Source organism: Rhinoderma darwinii, chromosome 13 (assembly GCF_050947455.1).
Source record: "Rhinoderma darwinii isolate aRhiDar2 chromosome 13, aRhiDar2.hap1, whole genome shotgun sequence".
Taxonomy (NCBI): Eukaryota; Metazoa; Chordata; class Amphibia; order Anura; family Rhinodermatidae; genus Rhinoderma; species Rhinoderma darwinii.
In genome coordinates, this window is record NC_134699.1 from 48,756,525 (window position 1) to 48,777,188 (window position 20,664).

Consider the following 20,664-nt stretch of genomic DNA (forward strand, 5'->3'; position numbering starts at 1 on the left):
ATAGATAATCAAGCCGATGCAACAGATAACAAACCAACATTAAATGGACTAAAGCTGGGGATAACGGAACAAGAGAAGGACCTGGGTATTTTGGTAACAAATAAGCTAAGCAGCAGCACTCACTGTCAGGCAGCAGCTGCAAAAGCAAATAGGATTTTAGGGTGTAAAAAAAGAAAGATAAAAACACGGAATTCAAATGTAATATTACCCCTCTATATATCACTTGTAAGGCCAAATCTAGAATATGGAAATCAGTTTTGGGCTCCACTGTAATGATGGGGGTAGGGAAACAGACAAGTGAGCCCTAATCTACCCGCCACTCAGTCTCTGCCTACTTGCAACTTAGGCGACGGGGTACAACTGGGCGACGGTCCCTACGCTCAATAAGTGCACGACAAACAAACAGACAAGGGTACACAGAAGCAAGGAAAAAGGGGCAGTTGCCAAATGCAACACCGTGAGCAACAAGAGTGGTGAACGAGCCGAGTCAAACCAGGAGTGTACGAGGTACCAAACGCAGAGCAGGAGAGTAGTCAGTAAGCCAGGGTCAATATGAAGCAGGGTCAAATAGTTCAAGAAGCTGCAGCAGGGCCAGGAAACCAAACGAGAAGAATCACAAGCAAGGAGGAACAGGAAAGGCAGGTATAAATAGACAGAGGGCGGGAGCTAGCTCCGTCTGGCCAGGCTGTGATAGGCTCTCCCACTCCTAAGCCTGCCATCCTGAGAGGTGGAAGATGGAGTCAGTCTCAAAGACATAGAAGCAGGTGCAGACTGATTACCTATGGGCGTTGACACAGAAGCTGTGCCTGGCAGATCCTTTACAGTACCCCCCCTTTTATGAGGGGCCACCGGACCCTTTCTAGATGGACCTGGTTTATTGGGGAAACGAAGGTGGAACCTCCTGACCAATACCCCAGCGTGAACATCCCGGGCGGGTACCCAAGTCCTCTCCTCAGGCCCGTATCCTCTCCAATGGACCAGGTACTGGAGGGAGCCTTGGACCATCTTGCTGTCCACAATCTTGGCCACCTCGAATTCTACCCCCTCAGGGGTGAGAACGGGGACAGGAGGTTTCCTCGAGGGAGCCAAGGACGGGAAGCAGCGTTTAAGGAGGGAGGCATGAAACACGTCAAGTACTCGAAAAGATGGGGGCAACTCCAGTCGGAAGGAGACAGGATTGAGGACTTCAATGACCTTGTAGGGGCCTATAAACCGGGGAGCAAACTTCTTGGACGGGACTTTAAGGCGCAAGTTCTTTGACGATAGCCACACCAGATCCCCGACCATAAACAAGGGGTTAGCAGAACGTCTTCTATCTGCCTGAGTTTTTTGTATGCTCTGGGAAGCCTCTAGGTTCTTCTGAACCTGGGCCCAGACTGTGCACAGTTCCCGATGAACGACCTCTACCTCGGGATTGTTGTAACTACCAGGTGAAACGGAGGAGAACCGTGGATTAAACCCAAAATTACAGAAAAAGGAGGAGACCCCTGACGAGTTACTGACCCGGTTATTAAGGGAAGATTCGGCGAGGGGAATGAATGACACCCAATCATATTGACAGTCAGAGATAAAACACCTTAAATATTGTTCTAGAGACTGATTAGTCCTCTCTATTTGGCCAGGCTGTGATAGGCTCTCCCACTCCTAAGCCTGCCATCCTGAGTGGTGGAAGATGGAGTCAGTCTCACAGACATAGAAGCAGGTGCAGACTGATTACCTATGGGCGTTGACACAGAAGTTGTGCCTGGCAGATCCTTTACATCCACATTGTAAAAAGGACATAGGAGAACTCGAGAGGGTTCAAAGGTGGGCAACGAGTTTATTAAATGTGATGGGAGGTGTCGCTTACAATGAAAGGCTAGAAAAATTGGGCTTGTTTATCTTGGAAAAAAAAAGACGTCTTAGAGGGGATCTTATTAATATGTATAAATATATGTGTGGTCAATACAGAGAACTATGGAATGCCCCTCACCAAGAGCTAGTGATGGCAGATACTATGTCAGCATTTAAAAAAGGCTAGATGATTATTTATTTACAAATGGAATTGAGGGTTATAGTTAATCGAGCAATGAATGATGGGTAATTTATTGAGAAGCGTTGAACCTGATGGACCTGTGCCTTTTTTTCAACCTATGTAACTATGTAACAGTGATAATTGATGCCTCTGTGGCTGTAAAATGACCCAACCTGTATCAGACCAGCATTAAAGTGAGTCACGTTTTCTAGCATCCAACAACATTGGGATGAAAATTTCCCACTAAGAACAATGAATATGTTAAATTGGATTTGCTTTTGCCATGATCTTAAAGGGAATCTGTCAGCAGATTTGAGGCCTCAAATTGCCTGTTACCAAGAAACTAATGTTTGGTTGTCCCAGTACGGCGGACGCAAGTGCCACTTTCTGCTCTAAGTGATGTCTCTTGTCGCCAATCAGGAGACAGCTAGAGCCGTCACTCAGAGCAGAGGGGCAGGGCTGGCAGCGTACAGTGCAGGAGCACTTGCACATCAAGTGCCCGTTATAGTCCGTTCTGTAGGCAACATGTTGTAAAGCAGGAGGAGCTGAGCAGACTGATGTACTGTATAGTTTTAGAGTTACACTCAGTATAATTGTAAAGGATCTGCCAGGCACAGCTTCGGGGTTAACGCCCATAGATAATTAGTCTGCACCTGCTTCTATGTCTGTGAGACTGACTCCATCTTCCACCACTCAGGGTGGGAGAACCTATCACAGCCTGGCCAGATGGAGCTAGCTCCCGCCCTCTGTCTATTTATACCTGCCTTTCCTGTTCCTCCTTTGCTTGTGATTCTTCTCGTTTGGTTTCCTGGCCCTGCTGCAGCTTCTTGTACCATTGTCCTTGCTTCATATTGACCCCAGCTTGCTGACTACTCTCCTGCTCTGCGTTTGGTACCTCGTACACTCCTGGTTTGACTCGGCTTGTTTACTACTCTTCTGCTCTGCGTTTGGCACCTCGTACTCTCCTGGTTTGACTCGGCTTGTTCACTTCTCTTGTTGCTCACGGTTTTGCCGTGGGCAACTGCCCCTTTCTCCCCTAGCTCTGTGTACCCTTGTCTGTTTGTCTGTCGTGCACTTATTGAGCGTAGGGACCGTCGCCCAGTTGTACCGCGTCGCCTAGGGCGGGTCGTTGCAAGTAGGCAGGGACTGAGTGGTGGGTAGATTAGGGCTCACTTTTCTGTCTCCCCACCCCCGTCATTACAATAACTCAGAATTTTTTCATTTGAATCTGCCATTGGAGTTCAGTTGACAGTCTCATTAAATGACTGACAGCCTTGCCTGTGTGAGTGTGCATAAAGAGATAGCTGTAAAGATTCATTTTAAAGCTTTCTGCTGGTGCCGTATGTAGTGGCCAATACAGTGTACCTTGCTTGGTCTGAAATGGAGACAAGTGATGTCATGTTGTATGATACACAGCAAATAACATGACATCCCTTGTCTACATTTAATCCCGGGTCTCAGTTTTGGACCTTTTTTGGTCCACTTCGGGATCTGTAGATTCTCCAAACTACACAGGCCTCTACTTTTTTTTAACTACATCGTTGCTCGTATCAATGACGTCATTATTAATAAGATCTATACCTATGAACGATATACCATGGAGCAAACTCTGAAATTACCTAATCGTGTTTCTACAATGTTCTCTCACTAACTGAGTTGAATGAATATCAATTTCATACTCATGTGAACTGTGTCTCTACATATCTACTCCCCTGTAACCATCCGTCACCAGGGTTACCATCAACACAAAAAAAATCCCATATCGACACTGCACGGCCTATACATATAATAGTTTTTTAAACTTAACAGGATCCAATAGCACATTTTTAACCCCTGTCAGTATCACCGATCATATTATAAATCTTATACCCATTAGTCACCATGATCATCATTAATTCAATGTCGACACCGTAGATGCTATGCATCTACTAACATATATACATCTTTTTAAAACCATATCAGGATATGATTTCAATTACTTCCATGTCTGTACATTACGTAGATTTTCAAGAAAGAAAGCTCTGTATTTTTACTTCTTTAACAATATTAATATTACTACTGCTATTAATATGGACTTTATAACTCTGACATTTTTATTTCCACCATATATATATATTTTTAAAGAAACAACATATCACAATATTTCATTATTTTGTATACAAAAGATTATACCATCTTTCTCTAACATTGTCAATTGGATCCGCCCCCTCCCCAAGTCTGACCCCGCCCCAAAAATGGCAGGCATTTTTAAATTGTATATGGTACATGTGGAGTTAATCTACTACATAATCATTTACACAAGATTTTAGGTATACTTACAGCACTATGAGACTCTATTTTAGGTCTTTCCATTGCAATAGTAATACAGTTCAGAAATATAATGACTAAAACAATATGATCAAACATCCTATGGGTGATGATTTTATTGCACATTAAGCGGAATCTGTTAAAAAAAAAAAGGAGAAAGATTTATTTCTGTACACTGGTTGAACTTACAAAAACATCACTTAACCTACTGTATCTGCTCTATTATGAACTTTTAAAAAGGAAGGAAAAAATAAAACCATTTTTTTATTTATTTTTTATGTTTAATAATGAACAGTACTATATTTTTCAAATCTGACATGTGCTACTTTATGTGGTAATAACTGTAGTGCTTTTGCGTGTCAACGCGATTCTGAGATTGTTTTGTAGTGACACATTGTACTTTATGTTAGTGGTAAAATTTGGTTGTTACATTCAGTGTTTATTTGTGAAAAATGCCAAAAGTTAGAGAACATTTGGAAACATTAGCATTTTTCTACATTTCAATTAATTTGCTTTTAAGACAGATATTAGAACCACACAAAATAGTTACTAATTAACAGTTCTCATATGTCTACTTTTATTTTTCAACTCAATATTTATTACCCTGATTCTGAAGCTTTTAGGAATATTCCATATGAGCCCCTAGTGAGCTATTTGAATGAAACACAGACCTCAGGATTTTGGAGCCTCTTTTTTATTAGGATGTTTCTAGGCACCATGATAAGTATGCAGTTCCCCACCCAATATTACCTACATAACACAAGACTAAGTACAGCTGCGTCTGAGCAAATTAAATATTGCTAAAGCTCCTGGCCCAGACGGCGTTCATCCACTGGTATTAAGGGAATTGAGCTCAGTAATGGTAAGACCATTGTATCTCATCTTATTAGACTCTCCTGTAACAGCATCAGTGCCACAGGATTGGAGGACGGCTGATGATTTACGAATATTTAAGACGGGTAAGGCTTCATGCACACGACTCTAAAAAACTCTGTAATTGCGGACTGCAATACGGTCCGCAATTACGGACCCGCCCGGTTCTATTGGCTGCGGACACCTTTCCGTAGTGCTATGGAAAGGTGTCTGTGCCATAGAACCGTGCCGGGAAATATGGAGCATGTCCTACTTTTCGGATTTTACAAGCCGTGCTGTATGGGAGCACAGCACGAAAATGCGGCGCGTGGCCCGTGGGCGTCCGGCTGTGCCCGCAGTCTCGGGCTGTGATTACGGGCACGGCCATGTGCATGAGGCCTTAGAAGTTGGAACTGAGTAACTACCATCCAGTAAGCTTGACATGTGTGGTATGAAAAATATTTGAAGCTATTCTAAGAGATGAGCTTCAGGATCAGACTAAACAGAGCTGGTTTGCTGTCTGTCAGGGCTCATGTACACATCAGTTACTTTCCCATTCATTTCTATGTGGTCTTCTACACATCCGTTTTTTTGCGGATCCATGTGCCGCATTCGCAAAACTCAGGGCATGTCCGTCAGTTTTTGCTGACCGGTCTCCCCTATTCTAGTCAATGGTCCATTAAACAAACCGACCACACTCAATAGTCATCCATATGCGGTCTGTTTTTTGGAGCCGTATAAAAAGGGTAAGAATGTGTGCATAAGCCCTTACTCAAGTATCAAAACCATTGGCTGCTGGTCTGAAAGCTTCTCCATTAAGGGTTTCAGACCTATGTTAGGCCTAAACATTGATATATTTAATAGAACATTCTGACGTCAGAGGTTAACACAAAGCTAGCACTACTATTTATCTGAACAGTTGAGGGATTTAGCAACCAGCCTCAAAAATCCTGATGCCCCATCACATTGTGTTCTTTCAGGAACACTGTGTGATCAAATACAGATTGTTATAGCCATTTCTGTGCTAGTTTGAACAAGCCTTTCATTCACTAATCTTCTGTAACAAGATAAAGGACTGGAAGAGAGAATAAGACTTCTAATGGACAACACATACTTAGAATACGGGGGAAACACGTAAAGGGACCAGGTTTCTCTTTCCTTGCAGCAGGCTGGGAGATGAGCTGTTATCCATGCTTTGAATCTTTCACTCTTGCTCTGTAATAAGAAAACAAAATTATAATTTTTAGCAATATTACATTGACAATATTGCAAGGAAAGCAAAACATTCAGAGTACCCATTGTAAAATATAATAAAGCCCCGTGGCAAATTTGTACTACCAGATAATGGCAAAAAAAAACGTACGTTTCAAATGTCTTTTGTTAATTACAATGACCCAATTGTTATAGAATAGATACATACCATCAAATATATCTGTTGTTTATTGTTCTGGCTGTTAAAATTTAGCTCCATTATATACTAAAAATCCATATATGGTACATTTTATAGACATGTAAAAAAACAACAGGCACAATTACATCTTTTCTTAGCTCTTTAACTGTTATAAATTGACATCGGGTTGCATAATTTTGTGAGTATTCGTTCTATAATAAATCACTGAGGCTTTATTAACACTAACGTCATAGCTCCCGTTTATAACGGAGTCATGACAACAATGCCAGTTCCATTATCGAATGGACACTGTTGAATTCTGACAGACACCATTGACACTAATGAGGTCTGTCGTGGGTTCTGGTATTTTTGATAGCAAGTATAGTGCTGCAGACTACGTTGTTTTTGCCATCGGAAATACTGGAAAGCCCGATAAAAACTCCAGTGGACCCTATTAATGTAAATGTGAACACAACTTGAAGATCTCTTTTTGCAGGAGATATGGACCTTAGAGTAATAAAATCCTATATGTTATATTTTATATGTGCACAGTTTGCAAGTCAATGGGGGCCATTCAGACATTCCGTGTTTTTCACGCAGCGTGTGTCCGCTGCGTGAAACTCACTTCATGTCCTATACTTGAACGTTTTTAGTGCATCACGCACCCATTGAAGTCAATGGGTGCGTGAAAATCACGGACAGCACACGGACACACATCCGTGTGCTGTGCGTGATTGCGCAACAGTTGCTCAAGAAAAGATGGGAAAAAGAAAACCACCTCCTTTATTTCATTTTGTAAATGTCAAAACCGCGTGCCATACGCACGAAAATAACGCAGACACGCATCAAACACTGATGACACACGGAACTGCAACGCGCGCAAAACGCACACGTTCGTGTAAATAAGGCCTAACAATGTGGAGCCCAAAACTGCATGTCATATATGTTTCATAGGAATCACCCAGAAGCAATTTTATCACCTATTAAAAAATATAAACCACCAAGCATTCCAGTATTATATGCTAGTCAAACACTCCTGTGAACCAAAATACAGAAAAAAACAGTAAAAACATAAAATTACCATAAATAGATATAGAGATGCTTACCATGTTCCCATCATCATCATCATCATCAATATTATTGCTGTAATCAAGTTTGGGTTCCTCATGATGGGGCTGAGGTGTTACATTAGGCAGCATAGTTTTCCCATTGCAGCCCTGATAATCTACGGGTATGCTGGGTTTGTTCTGTAATGCATAGGTGTAAGGGACGTGCAATGTGTCAACTGCTTCTCTTTTGCCCACTAGTTCCATTACATTACAAGAAGAGCCTTTACGAATGGAGATCTCTTCATCAGACGTCTCCCCTTCGGAACTCTCCTTTCCGTCAGCAGAGAGCAAGGATTTATGTTCACCGCTCTGCACGTGCCGCTTAATGCTGGAGGCTCGTCCGATGCTGTTCCAACTAGACCTGCGGCTGTTCCAACTACACACGGCACCCCAAGAACTATGCGTGGAATTCCGTGCACTAGACTGAAAGAACAAAAGTACAAAGACAAGTTTAATGTTCATTTTCCTAAGAGAAGATTTGTATAATTGACCTGAAAAATTGTACCACTCATACCATAGACTTGATCTCACTGCCATGGGGACAATCAGAAACGCTGCTTTGTCTCCTAGATTCACAACCCAGGGATAGCTCTCCAAACAGAGAATTTTTTGGCACAGGCATGGGAGTGGCAGCTGTATGAATGATGAGAGGTGGATGTAAATTGGCCTTTACCTCCGGTAATCCATGTAATGGAGTAACTAAAAAAGAGTTAAGTTGTGATTGACTTAGAATCAACTACAGCAATCCTAGAATGTTCCTAAGGCAAGAAATGTTTAACTACAGATTTACGGGTTTTCTGAGCCACTTGAAAACTTGTTTCAATTTTTGTAGCATGCTGGAAGCAAAAAGAAAGCGATACATGAAGGTTTGACGGAAGAATTGTTTACAATTTTTTGAATTAAATACTGCCCTGTTATTTGTAGGTATTTCCATTGAATAACGCAATTACTAAGAGCTATTTTTCATCTTAAATCCATATAATTGTAATCTGCAATTTCTTACTACGTATATACAGAGAGGAATTTATAGCCAGATTATAGCCTTAAAAAATTTATTTAAAAAAACTGTATGATTTCTGTGATATTTACACATCATTTTTGTATGTTTAATATTTTATTAGCAGTAAAATTACTATTTCTTAATCAGAGTCACAAAATTATTTAACTTAATTTAAATGTCTTTGAGGAGATTTCGTTGAAAAGGTATGGCAGTTTAATCTGTTGTCCAAGCCTTTTGTCCCTCCCTATTTCCCCCCCCCCCCCAATACGGTTGTACAGACCATTATTCTTACTCACAAGACACATTGGAAAGGCTTTTGCGAATTCCACATTCATCTGGAGCACTGTCAGAACCAGACAGGGAGCCGCCACCCTGAAATTCAACAGGTAATGTAGTAGTTAATCAATCTACTATCGTCTTATGTTATCATTGAATTCATTCGGTTATGGGCAAAACCTCTGACTTTTGCACTTTCGTGGATAAGGCACTATGAGATTGAGTTCACACAGGGCAGATACGCTGCGTAAAAGCACGCTGTGTATCCGCCCTGTGTGCCAATTGGAATTCCGGGCGAAAAACCGCACCAAACTGTGGTACAGTTTTTCGCTCGGAATGTCCGCTGCACAAAACTGCAGCATTTAGCCGCCCGCCCTCCAATGACGCCTCATCCCAGGAGACCGCTGCAGCCTGTAATTGGAAAATCTGCAGTATTATTATTTATTATTTTATGATTTCATGAGTGTAAGTGTAACTATATGAAAATCAATAAAAAAAAAACTATTGGAAAATCTGCAGTATTTACGAAACGTGTGAACTGGCACATTTTGGAAATTTTTTCTTTATTACTTGTAAGCCAAAACCAGGAGAGGGACTAAAACACGAAAGAGGTACAAATCTTTCCATTATACTTTTTCTCTGTGTAGGTTCCACTCCTGGTTTTGGATTACAAACACTGACCGAAATACTGCCGTGGCTGATATTCTAGTCGCATCACAAGATCACTACATTTAACACTTTTACCTAGTATTCCTAGGACCACAGTTTTGCTTCTACTCAATAAATATAATATTAAGACAAAGAAAAATGACATGGGTTAAAAGCATGCATGTGCTTACCACAAGTGAGTCAATAGGAAGGTGTATACAGCTTAGATGTGCACTCATGTCTTCTCTCTTGGATACTTCCTGTAAGAAAACCTAGAATTAGTTCTGTTCATGTATAGTAAAATTGGTTGTTGTTATCAGTCTAACGAATTAATGAGCAGTTTTAATTCTTAATTTATTTTACAAATTGCCAACGTATCGGATTGATTATAGGTATTCATATATGCTAATGCTCACTTTAAAAGTATTGGAAAAAATCTACACATGCACTCCTCTCATCTTGTAATAAAATTCTTGTACTGGCTTCATTTTATTTGGCACTGGGTAAGACCCTGTTCACATCTGCGTTGGAGGCTCCGTTAGGGGCATCTGTCGCAGATTCTGCCAAAATTGCAAGAAACATGCTGCGCTACTTTTTCCGGTAAATCCGTAGACATCCCGACGGAAACCCGACTGAACCTATTAAAGTCAATGGGTTTCCTCGAGCACTGGTTGTCTCTTCAACGGAGCCTACGCTTCCGGCATTTTTGTTGATCTACTCCACTGACGGAGCAGAACAATACCAAACGCAGATCTAATCATGCCCTAATGCTGCAAGGAAAAGACTTCATGGAAACTTCCCGGAACTGGGACCCCTATAACCAGGTAATTGTGAGGGGACTTGTTTTGTGCTTATGGTTCGTCCAAATTGGATAACCCCCTTAAATATAAAGCGTACCTAACTTTTCCGGTCACTTTTCAGAATAGGCTTTAATATGTGTGTACATGAGGAATAACACTATTTCTGGCCATTATATGACTTGTATTCTGCATTTTTTTTAGCAGTTTTCTCCTCTGCAGGCTCTCTCTCTAGTTCTCAGTTGTCTGAGCTAGTGGGCGGCGCCTAACCGCTATCATGTCTTCTATACACTGTACACATAGAAAAGGACAATTCTGCTCTCCTATCTCTATCTATCACACACACACACACATATATATATATATATATATATATATATAGAAGCTGCAGCATGGAGATTTTACAGCACTACAGACCAGTGTAGCTGAGAATCCTGTTCTCATATCTCTATCTATCACACATATAGAAGCTGCAGCAGCATAGAGGAGATTATACAACAGTAATGAGCAGTGTACCTGAGAATCCAGCACTGTGGTAATGTAGAAATCTTACCAATGGCCTATTTCTTTCTCACTCTGCTCCTGCTTTCTCTCCCTGCTCACCCCTCCCTTCTCCATAAACTTGTATGCAGCGTGTCTGTGTGACTGTCCTTTCTATAGTCCCTCCTCCTGCTCACCTCCCCTCTCCATAGACTTCTATAGGCAGACAGTGAAGTGACACAACTCCACCTTCTGCAGCCCGTCTGTAACCGGGAAAGAACTATGCTTGACAACAGGGGGTGGACAGCAGATTATAGGAAGGGAGACACCTAGTGGCAGTATCTTCACACTGAATTTGCATGGATAAAACAACTATATTTTAACAGTAATTAAATTACAACGTTGATCTATATTAGGTATACTATTAGATTAGCATAAGTTGTTTGAAAAGTTAGTGTCCATTTAAGTATCCATCAATAAAGTGGGGTTTCTAAATTCAAAAGCACCCATGGTGGAGATGACAAGATGTCACTGTACTCCCTGTGCCAAATTTCTACGTTAACTACATGAGAACATTTTTACATAGGGATAGGTTTTTGGTTAATTATTGTATTTATGTAATATTCCTGGTGGTTTAGCAGGTAATACCCAGTGTCTCTTTTAATATTAATATCCATTGTGGATTATGGTAGTTTGGTTGTTAACACTTAAAGTGGATCAGACTATGCTGCCTTATGTCAGGGCAGCACAGTGTGGGGATAGGCTCGCTCTCCTATTAACTAAAACGGCACTATAAAATATTGAGCTGTTTGGCTAATAGAAGTTATCAAAGAATACAGTCCGAGCGCTCCCCCTGCCTCACACTCCCCTCTCAGCAGTGATTGACAGTCTGCACAGACAGCAGCCACCAGCCATCAATCACTGATAAAGAGGGACGGGGGAAGTGCTCGAACCCATAACTATGACTATGTATTTTGTTGTACCATTTGGGCTAATAGGAGAGCGGACCTCTCCACACACTAGACTGCTCTTACATAAGGCATCATAGTCTAATGACAGATCTGCTTTAATATTGTATAATAATATAATTAAATGGTTATTATTTTGAGGTTTAGGATTGTGAAGAGATTTACTGTGGTAGCCTATAGCATGAAAGTGTACCTAATAGTTTCATTGCATTTAACCAGAATCAGGCAAGTAGCTGGGTTAATGTAGTTAGGGGAAGTAGAAAGGGATCCAAGACAAGGAAGGCCAATCCTTTTTCTGATATTCCAAGCAAAATTGCCAAGTTGGGTGATGATGAGAGGGTGTCAGTCTCAAATGGCAGCCCCAGTGGATACTGCTCTGCCTAACAGCCGGGAGAAAAGCCCAGCTAGTAGTCGGCGGGATGGTAATGCAGGTAAGCCAAGACAATTAGTAGTTGTAGGGGATTCTATAATCAGGAAGATTGATAGAATAATCTGATGCCAAGACCGCCTCGCTAACTCTCTGGTGCCAGGGTTCGGCATGTGGTGGAATGGCTGGATAAATTACTGGGAGGGGCTGGTGATGATCCTGCTGTCGTGGTCCATGTGGGTACCAATGATAGAATACATGGTAGGTGGAGGAGCCTTAAGAATAATTTTAAAGAACTAGGCTACAAGCGGAAGGGAAGGACCTCCAAGGTAGTATTCTCAGGAATACTCCCTGTGCCATGTGCATCACAGGAAAGACAGCGGGAACTCAGGGAGTTAAATGCATGGCTGAAGTCTTGGTGTAAAGGAGATGGCTTTGGGTTCCTAGAGCGCTGGTCTGACTTTTCATTGGGGTACAAACTGTATTCTGCAGATGATTTGCACCTAAATGGAAGGGGGTCCGCTGTGCTGGAGATAGAATTCTAGCTGGGGTGGCGGAGTATTTAAACTAGGGATAAGGAGGGAGGTCAATGTAGAAAATAAAGGGGGTAGTTAGGTTAGAGAGGGGTGAGACTATATTGGTGGGGGGTAAGAAATAGACTGTGGGGAGAATATTAGGCAACAGGATAAGGAGATCATTTTGTTATAAAACAGCAATGAAAATAAAAATGCCCAAATAATGTAAAATAATCACATTTCTGATACTGAAAGTGAAAAATTTAAATGCAAGTTAAAGTGTATGTTCACAAATGCCAGAAGTCTAGCAAGCAAAGTGGGGGAGCTAGAGGCCTTGGTACTGGAGGAACATATTGATATAGTTGGTGTTGCTGAAACATGGCTAGACTCTTCACACGACTGGGCTGTAAATCTACAGGGTTTTACACTGTTTCGGAAAGACAGGACAAATAGGAAAGGCGGTGGTGTATGTCTGTATGTGAGAAGTGATATGAAGGCGGTGGTGTATGTTTGTATGTGAGAAGTGATATGAAGGTGGTGGTGTATGTCTGTATGTGAGAAGTGATATGAAGGCGGTGGTGTATGTCTGTATGTGGGAAGTGATATGAAGGCGAGTGTGAAAGAGACAATAGTGGGTGAAGATTGTGAGGAGATTGAAACCTTGTGGGTGGTATCACAAAGGGAGGTAAACACTGAAAAAATTACTTTTGGTGTAATCTATAGACCCCCCAAAGTAACTGAGGAGATGGAAGGTCAGCTATATAAACAGATGGAGTGGGCTGCACAGGCGGGTACTGTAGTGATAATGAGAGATTTTAATTTCCGGGATATTAATTGGTGTCATGGTTCGGCTTCAACTGCAAAGAGGAGAAATTTCCTCAACCTGTTGCAGGAAAGTTTTATGGGCCAGTTTGTGGAAGACCCGACTAGAGGTGAAGCAATGTTGGATCTGGTCATTTCTAATAATGCAGAGCTTGTTGGGAATGTCAATGTTCGTGAAAACCTCGGTAACAGTGATCACAATATAGTTATATTTTACATATACTGTAAGAAACAAACACAGGCAAAAACACTTAATTTTAAGGCCAATTTCCCCTGGATGAGGGCTGCAATTCAGGTTATAGACTGAGAAGAACTAATGTCAAATAATGGTACAAATGATAAATGGGAGATCTTAAAATCTACTTTGTGTAATTATAGTGCAAAATGTATTCCTATAGGTAAAAAGTATAAACGACTAAAATTAAACCCCACATGGCTTACACCTTCTGTAAATAGGGCAATACATGACAAAAAAAAGGGCATTTGAAAAATACTAATCCGAGGGTACATCTGTAGCCTTTGTAAATTATAAAGAGCTTAATAAAATCTGCAAAAAAGTAATAAAATCAGCAAAAATACAAAATGAAAGGTAGGAGGCCAAAGATAGTAAAACAAATCACAAAAAATTCTTTAAGTATGTAAATGGACAAAAGCCAAGGTCTGAACATGTAGGACCCCTAGATAGTGGTAATGGGGAGTTGGTGACAGGGGATCAAGAGAAGGCAGAGTTACTAAATGGGTTCTTCAGCTCTGTATATACAACAGAAGAAAGAGCAGCTGATGTAGCCAGTGCCAGTGCTGTTAATATATCAGTTGATATACTGAATTGGCTGAATGTAGATATGGTCCAGGCTAAGATAAATAAAATATATGTGCACAAGGCCCCGGGACCAGATGGGTTACACCCTAGAGTTCTAAAAGAGCTTAGTTTAGTTATGCTGGGACCACTATTATTTAACTTATTTATTAATGATATAGAGGATGGGATTAATAGCACTATTTCTATTTTTGCAGATGAAACCAAGCTATGTAGTAATGTTCAGTCTATAGGAGATGTTCGTAAATTGCAAGCTGATTTGAACACACTAAGTGTTTGGGCATATGAAGTTTAATGTAGATTAATGTAAAGTTATGCATCTGGATACCAACAACCTGCACGCATCATATGTTCTAGGGGGAGCTACACTGGGGGAGTCACTTGTTGAGAAGGATCTGGGTGTACTTGTAGACCATAAACTAAATAACAGCATGCAATGTCAATCAGCTGCTTCAAAGGCCAGCAAGAGGCATGGACTCGCGGGACAGGGATGTAATATTACCACTTTACAAAGCATTAGTGAGGCCTCATCTAGAATATGCAGTTCAGTTCTGGGCTCCAGTTCATAGAAAGGATGCCCTGGAGTTGGAAAAAATACAAAGAAGAGCATTGAAACTAATAAAGGGCATGGAGAATCTACGTTATGAGGAAAGATTAGTAGAATTAAACCTATTTAGCCTTGAAAAGAGACAACTAAGTGGGGGGGGGGGGCATGATTAACTTATATAAATATATGAATGGCACATACAAAAAATATGGTGAAATCCTGTTCCATGTAAAACCCCCTCAAAAAACAAGGGGGCACTCCCTCCTTCTGGAGAAAAAATGGAATGGTCACAGCAGGGACAGTAGATGGCTTTAAAAAAGGGTTAGATAATTTGTAAATTGTAGACATTTTTCCCTTCCCTTTTCCCATCTCTTGGTTGAAGTTGATGGACATGTGTCTTTTTTCAACCATACTAACCATGTAACTATGTAACCTACAAAGGTCCAGAATTCTTTACAGTGCTCAGTGCTCTGTTTTTCTAATACAAAGCTCCAAATCCCTGCTCCCCTCACACAGCCTTAGAGTTATATGATAAAATGCCATCCGTCTGCAGCCAGGGAGAGCTCACTGAATTGCATGTCCTCTTGAACTCAATAATAAGTCAAAATGAAGTGAGCACCCTCTAGTGGCAGCAGAAAAACCTAATGTTTTTACCTGAAAGATGTAGGGGGGAGTTTTAAAAAAGGGTTTTCCAGCCAGTAAAAATTGATGGCCTATCCTTAATATAGGCCATCAATAGCTGATAGCTCCCAGGACCCCCGCTGATCATTTATTGAAATATTTTTTTTTCGCTGGCTGCTGAAGTGGGAGTGTGGGGGTGTGTGGTTATTTTTGTATAATGTGTGTGGCAGGTATTTTGTTATAATGTATAATATATATAATAACAATTATATGATATTTGTTTTGCAAATTTAAATGGAAAAATAAAAAAAATACTTAAAAAAATAAAAAATAAAATTTTATATATATATATATATATATATATATATATATATACACACACACATACATTCTTTCTGTAATGTACAAAGCAGTAAATGTCTAGAAATATAATGTGCACACAGCTAAGAGATTTTCTCACCATTCCTATAAATTACACTTCACAGTAAATGTAAACAATTCAAATAAAATATACACCAAAACTGGTCTAATTTATAAAACATGAAGTCTTTGTGGAATATAAAAGCATAAAAAATAAGTAATGATGCCATGGAAAGGAATGATGAATTGAATAAGTAATAGTTCTTGTTGTTATGATAAACAGTTACTGTCTATTGTATAAGCTGCGGCTGACGTTTCCATACGCTCAGCACAAAATAATTTACCACTTGGTGAAAACTGAATTTAAATGTGAATGTGATAGGACTCAGATTAGCAGAACAACCAGCGCTATTTATAAAGTACACAGTGAAAAACTTCTTGGGGGTAACCTGTATGGTCTGTGTTGTCTATAAATAAAATACAAGATTGGACACATTAAAAAAAACAGCTCTGAGAATTATTGGAATATTAACTCGAATTATATATATATATATATATATATATATATATATATATATATATGTATGTATGTATGTATGTATGTATGTATGTATGTGTGCGTGTAGGTATGTGTGCGTGTATATATATATATATATATATATATATATATATATATATATATATAAACAAACATTAAAAAAAGGTTTCAGCTTTGTGCCAAGTCTTGCGTACCTCCTGTGAAAAGTTAAAACTGAACAGTGCACTTAGATTCTCATGTACAGCACCCTTGTGGGGTCTTTCCCTTAGCCGCTTATGCTGCAGACCTCTCCTTCATCCGAAATCACTAACAGAAAGTTATCATTGTTTGCCATGTTTCTGATATAACGGAGTTGCAGGCCAATCATGGTCACTGTATATACCAACCCGCTAACTCTTATTATTCTTGTGACTCCTCCCTCTCATATTCCAGAGACAACATACATAAAGGGGTTTTCCCACGAGGGACATTTATAACATATCCACAGGGTATGTCATAAATGTCAGATAGATGCGCGTCCCACCTCTGGGACCCGCACCTATCTCTAGAACGAGGCCTCCTAAAACTCGTTCTACCTCTCTGTGTTGCGGCTGAAGCAGATGAATTCCGACCATAAAGAAGGAAACAGCGTAGCTCACTGAGCTACGCTGTTTCTGTAAGTCCCATTGTAGTGAATGGCAGTTACGGAAGCAGCGTAGTATGCAAGCTACGCTGTTTCTGTAACTACTATTCAGTTCTCCTGGTGCTCTCTCTGAAAACAGGTGGGAAAAGATAAGATGGTCTAATAAGACAAAATTTGACGTTTATGGGCATAAAAAAACCACCATGTACTGTGAGATGGTTTTCTGCCAAAAGAGATTAGTTGGAGTTGTATGACACTAGCAAAAAGGGTCCCCATCCCCCCCCCCCCCCCCCCCGCCAGAAACAGCAGCACAGTCCATGGACTATGTCTGATTTTTCAGCACATCCTCATATACTTGCTAAAACTTTATTATGATACAGCCCCTTCCATGCACCAGTTTATTATTATTTATATTTGAATGTCCACTTACATCTCTTGGAGGGGACTGTTGCAAAGCATAGCAAAAAAGCAAGACAGAAATATTTCAAATGTAAATTTTATGCAGAACCAATGGATGAACATAAAAAATGTGAATTGAACAAGTTTTTTTTCTTAAAGGAGTTTTCCAGCCAGTAACAATTGATGGCCTATCCGCAGGATAGGCCATGAATAGCTGATCGGCGGGGGTCCCGGGAGTCGAACCTTGACCCATAAGCTATTGATGGCCTATCCTGAAGATAGGCCATAAATTTTTACTGGCTGGAAAACTCCTTTAAATAAAACAGTTTATCATGGTATTTTAAACAAGTTTTTAATTTTTCTAAAAAAATAACTTTTTGAGATACAGCTTCTATGTATCTTGAATACACAGAAGCTGTATCTCGCGTTCAAACCCAGATCTGTAAGGTCAGCGGGACTGACGGCTTCGGTGAGAGCGTGTCTCGCGTGTCTCTTGACACGCAGGATCCCCCTGTTGTGGATCACATCTGAGTTCACAAATTTAGAACTGATTAGTAACAGCTGGATCCTATGTGTGTCGGCAACACGCAGGAGCCGCTGTCACCGAAGAGATCAGGAATATAACAGGTGGATCCTGCGTGTCAGAGACACGCGACACCCACTGTCACTAAAGCCGTCAGTCCCGCTGACCTCACGGATTCAGGTTTGAGCGCAAGATACAGCTCCATATGTGTCCAGGATACATATAAACTGCATCTCAAAAAGTAAATTTTTTTTAATAAAAAGAAAGTAAAAACATACCATGATAAATTGTTTTATTAAAAATAAACTGTTCAAAGGTTTACATAGGCTTTGAAGGATATGTAAACCTTTTGAAGGGAATTATTTTTTTTAATAAAAAGGTCAAACAGTGTGATTGGTTCAACTTTATAATTATTTTTTATTAAAAATTATTTTTACTTCTTCAGATACAGCTGCTTTATATTCTGTATACAGAGCAGCTGTATCTTTCGCTATGACCTGTATCCGTCAGGTCCGCTAGACTAGCGGGTTCAGTGACAGTGGGTCCTGCGTGGATCCACCTTTTATCAATCACATATAAGTTCATAACTTAGATGTGATAGATTACAGGTCGATCCTGCATCTCAGAGACACGCAGGACCCTCTGACACTGAACCCGTCCGCGGGACTAACGGATTCAGGTTATAGAGAACGATACAGCTGCTCTGTATACAATATAGAGAGCAGCTGTATCTCAAAAAGCTAAAATAATTTTTAAGAAAAACTATTTATAAAGTTGAACCAATCACACTGTTTGAACTTTTTATTAAAAATAAATTCCTTTCAAAGGTATACATAGCCTTTAATGGTGGGGAATAGTAAAATAGCATTATAAGTAACATGTTCTATGTCTTATTATTTATTTGCTGTTCTTTAACTGTATACTCGAGTGATGCCAGACAAAATAGTATGTTGAGATGTGTTTCTATAATGTCTACTGCTTTTCTATGTACTTCAAACAAATCCTTCTAGAGTTTGAGTAAGATTTTAAAATGCCAGAGTTTTTTTGCCGAGATTTTTTGCAGTTTCGAAAAATTAATCCAATTCAAAGACCGCATGGATGTTTTTTTTCTGCCTGCCATTAATTTCAATGGAAGGTTAAACTGCTCCAAGAAAGAGCATGCCGCCTTCTTTTCGGCAAGTGGTCTAAAGCCACCTGGGGAAAAAATGCCTCTGCCTCCCGACAGAGTCAATGAGTGGGGGAATTTGTGTCATTTTTTGGCGCTTTCTGTGTCAAAATTAGCGCCAAAAAAAAACGCTGTGTTAACTGAACCTGTTGTCATTCTATTATTTTGTGATTTAAAAAAAAGAAAAATCCCAATAAAAAATATATAAAAAAAAAAATCGAATTGTTCTTTTTGTTTTTGCAGTGTAAATACCCCTTTGAATCACTTGTTTATATTCTTAATTATGGCTTGTATCTTTGTTTTGTTACTATACCCGTCTTTTGCCCCTGATTAGAAAACAGATACACAGCAGATTGATATGAAATATTACCTCAGTCTGAAATCCTTCAACAAGAATAGCCACCAACAGGTTGAATAAGACATAGTTTCCAAAAGTCATCAGTGCAATAAAGTAAAGTGCTGCCCATGAAGACGTTGAGGCCATTCCGTTGTAAAGAACTTTATTCCAGTCTTCCTGTGTTAAAATCTAGATTGACCAATCAGATTATTACAATTATGTTAAGTAGTAAAATTCACTGTGTGCACTTTTGTACATATCGAACATACAATACCTGGAATACAGTCACTGTAGCCCAAAGAAGAGAGTCAAAATTCTTCCTATCTGGAAGCGTGTCTCCATCCTTTTCTGATGCAAATTTGCAGCCAAAAAGGTGCATTCCTAGAATGCTGGCAAATATCAAAAAACAATATTAGGCTATCAAACATTATAGTTCTCGATTGTATAGCTTTTTCGCACAATTAAAGGCAATGTTCACCTTTGAAAACGTTGTTGTTTTTTTAATAAAAATGTGTATCAGTGTGTTGGTGCAACTTTCTAATTAGTTTTTCTTAAAAATTATTTTAACTTTTTGAGATAAAGCTGCTTTGTATCCTATGTACAGAGCAGCTGTATCTTGTGCTGAGACCTGTATCTGTCAGTTATGAACTTAGATGTGATCGGTAACAGCTGACACTGAACCCGTCAGTCCCGCGGACCTGACAGATACAGGTTTCAGCACTAGATACAGCTGTTCTGTATACAGGATACAAAGCAGCTATATCTCAAAATGTAAAAATTGTTTTTAATAAAAACGAATTAGAAAGTTGCACCAAATACACTGATACACATTTTTTATTAAAAAAAACAACAACGTTTTCAAAGGTGTACATAGCCTTTAAAAAGGTTTTCAGGTTATTTTAAAATAAAACAACATTCTAATATACTTTATGTTTCAATTCCTCAACATTTTCAGTGAATGAAAACATTCTTGTTTACATTCAGAGGTTACACACATGTACATAGCTAGTACTGTTCTCAACTGAGAAGTGGATACAATTATATCCAGTCTATGCAATGCTCTGTGTGCTAAACAACCTGGACAATGATGCATCATACCTCCCAATCATTACACTGCGTGGGGGCAGAATACTGTGTGAGGGGCAGCAAAGCAATGTAGGCATTATACTGTGTGGGGCAGCTATGGGGCA

The 20,664-nt window shown here is 39.9% G+C and overlaps 1 protein-coding gene across 11 annotated transcripts in view; it reads right to left on the bottom strand.

Moving 5' to 3' along the window:
- CACNA1G (calcium voltage-gated channel subunit alpha1 G) overlaps nt 1–20,664 on the bottom strand; it is a 338,489-nt gene that overhangs the window by 111,116 nt on the left and 206,709 nt on the right. For 7 of the 11 annotated variants that reach the window (XM_075845567.1, XM_075845563.1, XM_075845562.1 and 4 more), the window contains exons 12-20: nt 19,749–19,863; nt 19,508–19,663; nt 17,481–17,495; nt 9,788–9,856; nt 8,969–9,044; nt 8,187–8,371; nt 7,670–8,095; nt 6,288–6,388; nt 4,334–4,457 (exon numbers count right to left, since the gene is read on the bottom strand). In XM_075845567.1, coding sequence (XP_075701682.1) covers nt 4,334–4,457; nt 6,288–6,388; nt 7,670–8,095; nt 8,187–8,371; nt 8,969–9,044; nt 9,788–9,856; nt 17,481–17,495; nt 19,508–19,663; nt 19,749–19,863 — 1,267 coding nt within the window. The remainder of the gene's footprint in view (nt 1–4,333; nt 4,458–6,287; nt 6,389–7,669; nt 8,096–8,186; nt 8,372–8,968; nt 9,045–9,787; nt 9,857–17,480; nt 17,496–19,507; nt 19,664–19,748; nt 19,864–20,664) is intronic. The other 4 variants (XM_075845569.1, XM_075845564.1, XM_075845566.1 and 1 more) reach the window with 1 other exon arrangement.